At 43.8% G+C, this 12150-nt stretch overlaps 2 protein-coding genes across 6 annotated transcripts in view; both read right to left on the reverse strand.

Annotated features, from left to right (window-relative positions):
• The window catches only part of CAPN5 (calpain 5), a 114835-nt gene that overhangs the window by 47282 nt on the left and 55403 nt on the right, over positions 1-12150 (reverse strand). The window lies entirely within an intron of this gene.
• OMP (olfactory marker protein) lies at positions 1900-2407 on the reverse strand. Its single transcript, XM_070751617.1, has one exon. It carries the CDS (start codon positions 2380-2382, stop codon positions 1900-1902), a length of 483 nt encoding a protein of 160 aa, XP_070607718.1. The 5' UTR covers positions 2383-2407.

Raw genomic sequence — 12150 nt, forward strand, 5'->3', positions numbered from 1 at the left:
CTTCTCATAAACCTCCAGTGATGAAGACCACCCATAACTTCTGGAGGCAAGCTGTTCCACTGGTTAAATTGTTCTCGCCGCCAAGAAATTCCTCCTTAGTTCCAAGTTGCTTCTCTCCTTCATTAGTTTCCACCCGTAGCTTCTTGTCCTACCTTCAGGGGCTTTGGGAAATAAATTCAACCCCCTTCTCTATGGGGCAACCCGTCAAATACCGGAAATATTACATGTCACCCCTAACCCTTCTTTTCTCTAGAGCAGGGGTCTCCAACCTTGGTAACTTTAAGCCTGGCGGACTTCAACTCCCAGAATTCCAACTTCCTTCCAACTCCGATTCTCTATGCTGTATTCAAGGAAACCGGCCAATTTTGGCTGCCTCCGAGCGAAAAAGATTTCTCCAATCGAGCAAAAAAATGAAAACGTTGTGTTGAGCTTTTCATCCCGCCTCTGTCAATCGAGCGGAAAAAGTTTTAAAAGCTTTCTTTCAAACTTCAGATTTGCGCAGACAAAAATGGAAAAGAACATCTCTGCTTTTCATGTAAAGGAATTTCATTCACCAAATAGCAAAGCACTCGGGTTTTTTGGGAGGCAGCAAATCTTGTTATTTTCTTGGAAAACACAGCAAGGAGATAGAAGCGATCCCAAGATCCCGAAGTTCAGATCCAAATCTAGCTACGGATCTGTCGGAAAGTCAAGCTGTTACCTCTGGTCGGTTTGTTCCCAGTTTTAAAAAGTTGTGCCGATTTTGCAAAAGTGGGGGAAAGGGGTCACCTGTTTAATACTTCCACGCTTACCAGGCTCTGATTGATTGTGGGTTGGTCGTGTTAAAAAACATAAAATAAGTCAGGGGGAACCTTTGATTGAGAAAAATCAATATTTTGTTCAGCCTCCATGAAAATTAGGGCTTACTTAGAAATGGGGGAAAAAACAGGTTTAAAATTATAAGGAATCTGCATTCAGGCAATGTTGCCCCTTTGGGAAGTATACAATAATTATTGCAAAAAATCATATTAAAGGAATATCAAATGATGCCTGTTTTTTCCACACACAGAGAGCCCTGCTAGGTAGACTTCTGAGACAATCCATGGGCCAAATCCCCGTTTTCTGGAGATCTTGAGTGCGGTGGGAAAAAACTCCAAATTTTCAAAGATGCCTTCTGCACCGGCAAGCTTGGTTTTCGTTTGGAGACACGATAAATGAGACGGATGGCCTATCGTACGTTGAATTATTATTATTTAATTTTTTTTAAAAACTTCCAGAGAAAGTCTTCAAAGTTTCTAACCGCAATTTCCCATCCTAGCGAGAGAAGAGGAGAGGTGCGAAAGTGAGGTAAGAAAGGGAGGACAAATAAAGGGAAATATTTCTTCACCCAGAGGGTCCTTGGTTGATGGAATTCACTTCCAGAAGAGGTTGTGACAGCTGTCAGCCTTCATAGCTTCAAGGCAGGATTAGACAGATTCATGGATGCCAAGCATATAGATGGTTATTGAAACGGATGTCCAAGTGCTGACTCTATGTTGGTTGAGGCAGGCAGGATTCCCTTGGGTCCCATTTGTTGGGGGTCAAGGGAAAGGGAGGGTCTTGCCTTCTCTTTCTGCTCAAGATCCCCATGGACAATTGGTGGGCCATTGTGGGACACAGAATGCTGGACTCGATGGGCTTTGGCCTGATTCAGCAGGACTCTTCTTAGGTTCTTATGTGCTGTTGTTTAAGTCCTCCCTTAGAGTCGATTTAAGGTCAGGCTGGAGGTCAACGTCCAATTCTGCATTTTTAAAAGGACATCCCATCGGGTCCACCAAAAACGCAAAGTCACGGATGGAGCTGCAGAGCCCAAAAAGGAAAAAGAAGAATATTTCAGAAGAGAGGAAGAAAAAGCCACCGAGGAGAGCGGAGAGCAAGGATTCAGATTTTAAACATCACGGAGCATTTGAGGTCAGCCGGCTCGAGACCGTCGGTGAAGGCCACCAGGAAATACATGGCTTTCCGGATTTTGGCCAGCTCCACCAACCTTTCTCCAAACTCCAAGGCGTCCGCTTCATTGCACTCGACCACATCGGGCGCCTCCGGCTTCTTCCAAAACACCCCCACCGGATCCAAGAGCTGCCTTCTCATGAGAGGGGTCAAATCCGGCGTCCAGTGTTGAGAGGTGCCGATCACGGTGGCTTTGCCCGGCCGGTCCAGGACGACATTCCAGCTCGCGAAACGCAGACCGTGCTGACGGGAGAAGTCCAGCCGGAAGACAAACTCGTTGGCTTGAAGGAGCTTCTCGCCGTCTTGAGGATGCTCTTTCTTCTGCTCGAGGGTCTTGACTCGAATCCTCATCATCTCGGTCAGCGGGACATCTTGGACCAAATGAAGCTCCAGTTCGGCTGCCTCGGAACCCATAACTCTCCTTCTTTTTTTTAACGGGGAAGCTTCTGTACAGTTCGACGAACGATCGAGACGTCTGCCTGTCTTTCTGTTGAAAGGAAACTGCGTCTTCGCTCGCTGGCTGGTCCCCCCAGCGATGCTAAGCAACCTGGCCTGGGGAAGCAGGCAGCCCGAGGGGGTTTCCTCCAAGCGTCTCCATTTCCCAGGGAGGGACACGTTCTTCATTGATGGAACGATCATCCCCCGAGCTAAGTCTCTTGATAATCAGGCTGCGTTAACAACCAGGCTTAACAACCGTTCCCAAGCAAGAACATGTTTCAGAGAATAACAGAGTTGGAAGGGACTTTGGAAGTCACCTAGTCTGACCTCTTCCTCCGGAAGGCGAGGAGGGTGGGGGCTGTTCGAATCTCTGGAGGGAGTTGATTCTAGAGGGCCGGGGCCGCCACAGAGAAGGCTCTTCCGCTGGGCTCCCCCCAACCAACATTGTTTAGTCGACGGGACCCAGAGAAGGCCAACTCTGTGGGACCTAATCGGCCGCTGGGATTCGTGCGGCAGAAGTGCGGTGGTATTCTGGTCCAATGCTATGTAGGGCTTTATAGGTCATGACCAACACTTTGAATTGTGACTGGAAACTGATCGGCAGCCAGTGCAGACTGCTGATTGTTGGTGTAACATGGGCATACTTAGGGAAGCCCATGATTGCTCTCGCAACTGCATTCTGCACGATCTGGAGTTTCCGAACACTCTTCAAAGGTAGCCCCATGTAAAACGCATTGCAGTAGTTGAACCTCGAGGTGATGAGGGCATGAGTGACTGTGAGCAATGACGACTCCCTGTCCAAATAGGGCCGCAACTGGTGCACCAGGCGAACCTGGGCAAACGCCCCCCTCGCCACAAATGAAAGATGTTTCTCTAATGTGAGCTGTGGATCGAGGAGGATGCCCAAATTGCGGACCCTCTTTGAGGGGGTCAATAATTCTCCCCCCCAGGGTAATGGACGGACAGATGGAATTGTCCTTGGGAGGCAAAACCCACAGCCACTCTGTCTTGTCAGGGTTGAGTTTGAGCCTGTTGAAACCCATCCAGACCCTAACAGCCTCCAGGCACCGGCACATCACTTCCACTGCTTCACCGATGATAATATAAATATTACTATATCTTTGTATACCACCAATACGTACTTGACGAAACAAAGAAAAATAAAAATGAATAAATGTTCTGACAGTGAGAACAATCAACCCATGAAACAGTTTTATTCCTTTTTATTTACTTCTATATTTTGTCAAACAATTATAGGATGGTAGTTTGTATAACCATATTAGAAAAAGTAATGATGAAAAGTAATGATAAAAGATAATAAGACAGTAGGACAGAGATGGTAGGCACAATGGTGTGCTTATGCACACCCCTTAGAGACCTCTTAGAAATGGGGAGAGGTCAGCAATTGACCTCTCCAGGTTCCTTAGAGGTCAGTAAGGGGCGTGCATAAGTGCACCAGTGTGCCTTCCGTCCCCTGTCCAATTGTCTCTCCTTATCTCCTTTATCTTTTCTTCCTTTCAAATATGTTCACCTATACTTTTATATCTTTTCTTCTATTATTTTCTTTACTTCTATTATTACATATCTATTCTCTTCAATGTGTATTATGCATTGGACAAAATAAATAAATAAATGAATAAATGAATAAATGAATAAATGAATAAATGAATAAATGAATAAATGAATAAATAAATAAATAAATAAATAAATAAATAAATAAATAAATAAATAAATAAATAACTGTAGACAGTCTGAGATTAAAGTTTTTGGGTTTAGGAGATGTTGGAGCTTCATCGCTGGAGGCTTTCGAGACTGAACTGCCATCTATCAGAAACGGTGCTTGGGCAGAGGGAGAGGGCTGGACTAGATGACCTACAAGGTCCCTTCCAACTCTGTTATTCTGGATATTCTCATGAAAGGAGGGCATGAATGGACGCAGCCTATGGAGAATGCGATCATGGAAAGATGACGATCCCTCTTGTGTGCCACCTTCCAAATTTAATTCATTAGGAGGTTCTCTGGAGATCCAGGCAATGGCGTTGAATGGAGGATTACAACGCAGCCGTAGCAGCACAACAACGCATTCTAAGTTGTATTGGACGCCTTGGATGTTGCCGGTCCTGCAAGTTGGTGGCCAAATTGTTGGGCATTATGTCAACCTTCCATGATATTTAGGAAGCCTAGAAGCTCTGGAATTTGATTATTTATAGAACAGAGCAGAATAGAATAGAATAACAGAGTTGGAAGGGACCTTGGAGGTCTTCTAGTCCAACCCTCTGCTTAGGCAGGAAACCCTGCACCACTTCAGACAGATGGTTATCCAACATCTTCTTAAAAACTTTCAGTGTTGGAGCTTTCACAACTTCTGGAGGCAAGTTGTTCCACGGGTTAATTGTTCTAACTGTCAGGAAATTTCTCCTTAGCGCTAAGTTACTTCTCTCCTTGTTTAGTTTCCACCCGTTGCTTCTTGTTCTACCCTCAGGTGCTTTGGAGAATAGCTGGACTCCTTCTTCTTTGTGGCAACCCCTGAGATATTGGAAGACTGCTATCCTGTCTCCCCTGGTCCTTCTTTTCATTCAACTCGCCATGCCCAGTTCCTGCAATTGTTCTTCGTATGTTTTAGCCTCCAGTCCTCTAAATCATCTTTGTCGCTCTTCTCTGCACTCTTTCTAAAGTCTCCACATTCTTTTTAAAGTGTAGTGAAGAAAACTGATTTAAATTACTAGAGTTGGAAGCAGGGGTGGGTTGCTTACGGTTTCCCATCGATGCGTTGACCTTCACCCACGATGCACATACAGATGGGGGATAGATGGGGGATAGGAACGAAGGAAAAGCTAACAGTAATGCAGCCTTAGTTTGACAGTGGTGAGGGAATTATTGCTTTAGCAGAGTGACGGCGTTCAATTCAATTTCAAAAGCAAGCATTAAAATTCAAACTAATATAAAAGAGAGAAACAAATTTAAAGTGACCAAAAGGTACATCTAATTTACAACCAAGATGGCCTCCAGTCCAGTGATAATAACAAGTCAGCGGACTCTCTCTCCATTTAGGCGAATAATACTAGCATCTCCAAATACGCCAGTCCTCAGTTTACGACCACCATCGATCCCAAGATTTCTGTTCCTAAGCCAGATGGTAATTGTGGGCGAGGCTACAAAGGTCACTAAGTGTGACAAATGATCATCAAACCCTTTATTTACAGCGCCGTTCTACCTTTGAACAGTCACTAAAAGGAGCGGTCGTAAGCCGAGGACTGCCATTCCTCAAGCATCCACATTCATAAATATTCTGCAAAGCTTTTCCTCTGAGGGCGATGAGGAGAAATTCAAACTCCTTTCGGCTCAAAAGGCCACGATGGAAAAAAACCCAGTGTTGAGCAAACAACGCTTGGAGCCATTTGGGAGTCCGGAGAGGAAGAGGAAGATTTCAAATAATAAGACTCTAGTGAGCCTTCCTCCTCGGCTTGATTAACATCCCCCAGGAGCCATGAGGGAAGTTTGAGGATGTTGTGTGTATGTGTGTTTGTGTGTGACATAAAATACAGGTACAGAAGGGGTGGCATGCTCCCAGTTTGCTCGGGCCTGTCAGTCTTCGGAAAGCCAGTCACAAAAGAGGAGTGAGGTTCCATCTACCCGCTGCCATTTGGTTTCTTTTACCCTCTGCACATGCCATTAATGCTTTGTTTTTTTTTTTTGTTTTTTTTTTATTTATTTATTTATTTATTTATCTATTTATTTATTTATTATTTATTTATTTATTTTGTCCAATACACAATGAGGGTTTTAGTGGGTATATATCAACATACACATAGTAAAATACATGATGGTTATAGAGGAGATACTCATAGTGAAATATATCTAAGAAAGAAGAGAAGATATAGGAATAGAACATATCAATGAAAGAATAGAAGAAGAGATAGAGGAATAGAAGGAAGGTATAGGAGATATAGGAGAGCAATAGGACAGGGGACAGAAGGCACTCTATTTATTTATTTTTATTTATTTATTTATTTTGTCCAATACACAATGAGGGTTTTAGTGGGTATATATCAACATACACATAGTAAAATACATGATGGTTATAGAGGAGATACTCATAGTGAAATATATCTAAGAAAGAAGAGAAGATATAGGAATAGAACATATCAATGAAAGAATAGAAGAAGAGATAGAGGAATAGAAGGAAGGTATAGGAGATATAGGAGATCAATAGGACAGGGGACGGAAGGCACTCTATCTATCTATCTATCTATCTATCTATCTATCTATCTATCTATCTATCTATCTATCTATCTATCTATCTATCTATTATTTAGATTTGTATGCTGCTCCTCTCCGAAGACTCGGGGCGGCTCACAACAAGATAGAACAAATCATAAATAATCCAAATAACTTTAAAATATTTAAAGATTTAAAAGAGCCCCATATACTAACAGACACACACACAAGCATACCATGTATAAATTGAACATGCCCGGGGGAGGTGTTTCAATTCCCCCATGTCTGACGGCAAAGGTGGGTTTTAAGGAGTTTACGGAAGGCAGGAAGAGTAGGGGCAGTTCTAATCTCTGGGGGGAGTTGGTTCCAGAGAGCCGGTGCCGCCACAGAGAAGGCTCTTCCCCTGGGGCCCGCCAACCGACATTGTTTAGTTTATTTATTTATTTTGTCCAATACACAATGAGGGTTTTAGTGGGTATATATCTATATACACATAGTAAAATACATGATGAAGGTTATAGAGGAGATACTCATAGTGAAATATATCTAAGAGAGAATAGAAAATAAGATATAGGAATAAAACATATCAATGAAAGAATAGAAGAAGAGATATAGGAATAGAAGAAAGGAACAGGAGATATAGGAGAGCAATAGGACAGGGGACGGAAGGCACTCTAGTGCACTTGTATTCACCCCTTACTGACCTCTTAGCAATCTGGATAGGTCAACTGTAGATAATCTAAGGGTAAAGTGTTGGGGGTTTGGGGATGACACTACGGAGTCCAATAATGAGTTCCACGCTTCAACAACTCGGTTACTGAAGTCGTATTTTTTACAGTCAGGTTTGGAGCGGTTAATATTAAGTTTAAATCTGTTCTGTGCTCTTGTGTTGTTGTCGTCGAAGCTGAAGTAGTCGCCGACAGGCAGGAGGTTGCAGCATATGATCTTGTGGGCAATACTTAGATCTTGTTTAAGGCGTCTTAGTTCTAGGCTTTCTAGGCCCAGGATTGTTAGTCTATTTTCGTAGGGTATTCTGTTTCGAGTGGAGGAGTGAAGGGCTCTTCTGGTGAAGTATCTTTGGACATTTTCAAGGGTGTTGATGTCTGAGATGCGATATGGGTTCCAAACAGATGAGCTGTATTCGAGGATGGGTCTGGCAAAAGTTTTGTAAGCTCTGGTAAGTAGTGTGAGATTGCCAGAGCAGAAGCTACGTAGGATTAGGTTTACAACTCTTGAAGCCTTCTTGGCTATATTGGCTATATTCTCCTCATAAATGGGTTGGGGTCCCTCTTTGGGGTTGCAGTTTAAGGGGAACACCCCCCCACACACACACACACACCAGGGGTGGGTTGTAACTTAGTTCACTGCCGGTTTGTTTCCTCCTGCATGTCGTGGCTGGGACTCATAACCACACCTTGTGGCTGAATCTCATGAAAAATCCAAAACAAGATGGCGACATATGTGCAGTGCCGGAAACTAAGCTTCTGGTGCATGCGCGGGAAGCAAAATCTCACGAGGGGGCGCGCATGTGAGATTTTGGTGATTTTTTTTTGCTTCTGTGCATCCACAGAAGCAAAAAAAAATATCGCTGAAATCTCGTGTGTACGTCCCCTTGCAAGATTTTACGTTCTGCGCATACGCAGGAGCAAAAATTGCTGGGATGTGCATGCGCGCAGGAGAAGGGAAGCTACGTGCGCATGCGCACCAGTAGCAGCAGGATTGGGAATACGCCTTGCACTGAGATCTCCCTTCCATTGCCAGGAGTGTGAGAGTGTGTTTCCTTAGTCGCAGGGGTAGGCAAAGTTGGCTCTTCTATGACGTGTGGTCTTCAACTCCCAGAATTCCTGAACTAACATGATTGGCTGAGGAATTCTGGGAGTTTAAGTCCACAAATCACGAAGGGGCCATATTCCCTACCCTTGTCCTAGATCAGGGGTAGGAAAAATTGGCTCTTCTATGACATGTGGACTTCAACTCCCAGAATTCCTTTAAAAAAAAATAATAATAAGGGTTTTTAGTTGTTTTATTAAATTGGATTGTTACATGTTGTTTTTTATCATTGTTGTTAACTGCCCCGAGTCTGCGGAGAGGGGCGGCATACAAATCCAATAAATAATAATAATAATAATAATAATAATAATAATAATAATAATAATAATAATAATAATAATTGCCAGAATTCCTGAGCTAGCCTGATTGGCTGAGGAATTCTGGCAGTTGAAGTCCACAAGTCATGGGAGAACCAATGACTTGCCTCCAGGAAGGATGACGCCCATAAAAGGCCCTGATTGGCTGGAGACTCTGTGAATTGTGACATCAGCGGCAAGGTCGTTGATGACAGTTGGGCTCGGACTCAGCTGTGGTTGATGGTGGACTAGTGTGAGAGACCGTTTTTCTCTTGGCAATTGAGGATCCTTTGGTGAGTAGACCAAAGGATGGTTCCTCTACTCTCCCAAGAATAGAATATTATTCTTTATTGGCCAAGAGTGATTGGACACACAAGGAATTTGTCTTTGGTACAACACTTAGTGATGGTCATAGGTAGTAACGGGCAGCCAAAAGTTTGACTGCCTCACTGTGGGTGTGGCTTATATTTGTGGGTGTGGCTTGATGGTCATGTAACTGGATAGGAGTGGCTAGCCAGCCAGGTAACAAGGTTGGGAGTGGCTTGAACGATCATCATCGTTTAAGTGAACTGTTAAGTCCTCGACTTACATCACCAGTATTGCTCTCTGGGGTGACAATTTGCTTCGCATTTCCCGCACTCTCCTTCCTGGCTTGTCCCCAGGCTGGGTAGCTAGGGGAATGGGTGCTGATCAGCTGTTGAGAAAAGAGGGGGGAAGAAAAGGACCCCCCCTCCGCAACTCCTGCTGGTGCTGGTCTCCCTGCCACTTTCCGAGGAAGAGGAGAAGGATGGTAGGGAGGGATGGTCAGCTGGAGCTGGGCACACAGCTTCATTTCCGCCAGTGGAACTGCGTTCCACCCTGTCCTGCCTAATTATTATTATTATTATTATTATTATTATTATTATTATTATTAATTGGATTTGTATGCCGCCCCTCTCCGCAGACTCGGGGCGGCTAACAACAGAATAAAAACATCATATAAATCCAATATTAAAACAGCTAAAAAAAACCCTAATTCTAAAACCATACATACATACAAACAAACATACCATGCATAAATTGTAAAGGCTTAGGGGGAAAGAATATCTCAGTTCCCCCATGCCTGATGGCAGAGGTGGGTTTTTAGGAGCTTGCGAAAGGCGAGGAGGGTGGGGGCAATTCTAATCTCTGGGGGGAGTTGGTTCCAGAGGGTCGGGGCCACCACAGAGAAGGCTCTTCCCCTGGGCCCCACCAAACAATATAGGGGTCAAATACACAATGAGGATACAATCCATATTAATGAAAATCTTAAGCATACAAGCAACAAGTTACAGTCATACTGTAGTGGGAGGAAATGGGTGATAGGAACAAGCATCTCATCTAGAACTTTGGATGATGCTTTGACCCAATTCAGACGCATTTAGCGCCCCAATAATCCCATGCGGGATGGAGTCTGGGCCACTGAATGAAGCTGAGTGGCCGGGCACTTTTCCCTGTTGCCAATGCGGAGTTTTTTAACAGCAGATATATTCTCAGAGTGCCCAAGGAGAGAAATATCTACCTCTACCTAGGATCGAACTCACAGCCTCCTGAATGTGAGGCGAGAGCGCCACCTCTAGATCCACCACACCATTCACCCAATTCAGAATAATGTGTTGATTTAACTTAGCCGCCCCGAATCTATGGATAATAATAATAATAATAATAATAATAATAATAATAATAATAATAATAATTATTATTATTATTATTATTATTATTATTATAATAATTATTATTATCTGCTGTTAAATAATAATAATAATAATAACAATAACAGTAATAATTATTATTATTATAATTATAATTATTATAATTATTATAATTTAACAGCAGATAATAATAATAATAATAATAATAATAATTATTATTATTATTATTATTTAACAGCGGATAATAATAATAATAATAATAATAATAATAATAATAATAGAAGTGCCTCATACCATCCAAACAAACCATACATAAAATGAAATAGCTAAGGGTCAATTAGGTCCCCCAAGCCTGGCGGCATAGTTGGGTTTTCAGTAGTTTGTGAAAGGCAAGGAGGGTGGGGGCAGTCCTGATCTCCGGGGGGAGTTGATTCCAGATGGCCGGGGCCACCACAGAAAAGGCTCCTCCCCTGAGTCCCACCATACAACATTGTTTTATCAATGGGACCCGGAGAAGGCTAACTCTGTGGGACCTAATCAGTCGCTGGGATTCGTGCGGAAGAAGGCGGTCCCGAAGATATTCTGGTCTGATGCCATATAGGGCTTTATAGGTCATAACCAACACTTTGAATTGTGACTGGAAACTGATTGGCAGCCAGTGCAGGCCGCAGAATGTTGATGAGACATGGGCATATTTGGGAAAGCCCATGATTGCTCTCGCGGCGCATTCTGCATGATCTGAAGTTTCCGAACACTTTTCAAAGGTAGCCCCATGTAGAGAGCATCACAGTAGTCGAACTTCAAGGTGATGAGGTTCAACTTCTTTTAGTCTTGATCAAGATCCAACAAAAAGAAATATGAGTTGCCCTATTTCAGCTCCAACGCGCATGCTGATTTTCAGCCTTGGGGAAGGCCATTTCACCCTCCATAGGCTTCAGGGGAGCCTTGGAGTGTAAAAAAACAGTCCAACAGACAAACAAGAAGTTCAGAAAAATTGACTTCCGGTTTGCCCATTGTTCTGATTTTCAAGCTCTGGGGATTCATGAAGCCTTCCTGAAGGCTCCGGAGTGCGAAAAACAGCACAAAGGGCAAACCGGAAGTCTATTTCTTTGAACTTCCAGTTTGCCTGTTAGGCCATTTATATTTATTTATTAGATTTTTATGCCGCCCTTCTCGAGGCGACTCAGGGCGGCGTACAACACTTCAATTAGCACCTCATGTGATCTTGATTCTATCCCTCTGTTAATGTGAGGTTTGATCCCAGCTTACTCTCCCTCCGCTTGTCCTGCAGACTGAACTCAAGAGAAATTTGCGGCCTTTCGCACCAGTCGTCCCCTTCCCGCAATGGAGAAGTCCGAAGTGTCCCACCTGATGGAGACCCAGGAGGCGTTAAAGAGGGAGGTTTGGGAGCTGCGAGACAAAGCAGCCAGCCTCGACCTGGAAAACCAGGAGATCGCCAGGGAGATGAAGCACATCAACGAGGAGAACAAGAGCCTGGAGGAGAAAGTCAAGTGCTTTACGACAATGGTGAAGGACCTGGAGAAAGAAGAGGCGGAGCTGCAGGAGACACTCCGCGAGCGGGAAGAGACCCGGGTGGCCCTCCAGTTCCAGAACCAAAACTTGGCGGAGACCAACCGAGTCCTATGCTCCAAAATTCAGAAGGTCTCCAGCCAGCTGGTCACATTCCAGGAGTCCAAAGCCATCCGTGACCAAGGGATGCTGCGCATTAA

The sequence above is a fragment of the Erythrolamprus reginae genome, chromosome 4 (assembly GCF_031021105.1).
Source record: "Erythrolamprus reginae isolate rEryReg1 chromosome 4, rEryReg1.hap1, whole genome shotgun sequence".
Lineage (NCBI taxonomy): Eukaryota > Metazoa > Chordata > Lepidosauria > Squamata > Dipsadidae > Erythrolamprus > Erythrolamprus reginae.

What these genes read in the sequence shown, in the direction of transcription:
- OMP (XM_070751617.1), bottom strand. Translation starts at nt 2,382, where the DNA reads ATGGGTTCCGAGGCAGCCGAACTGGAGCTTCATTTGGTCCAAGATGTC.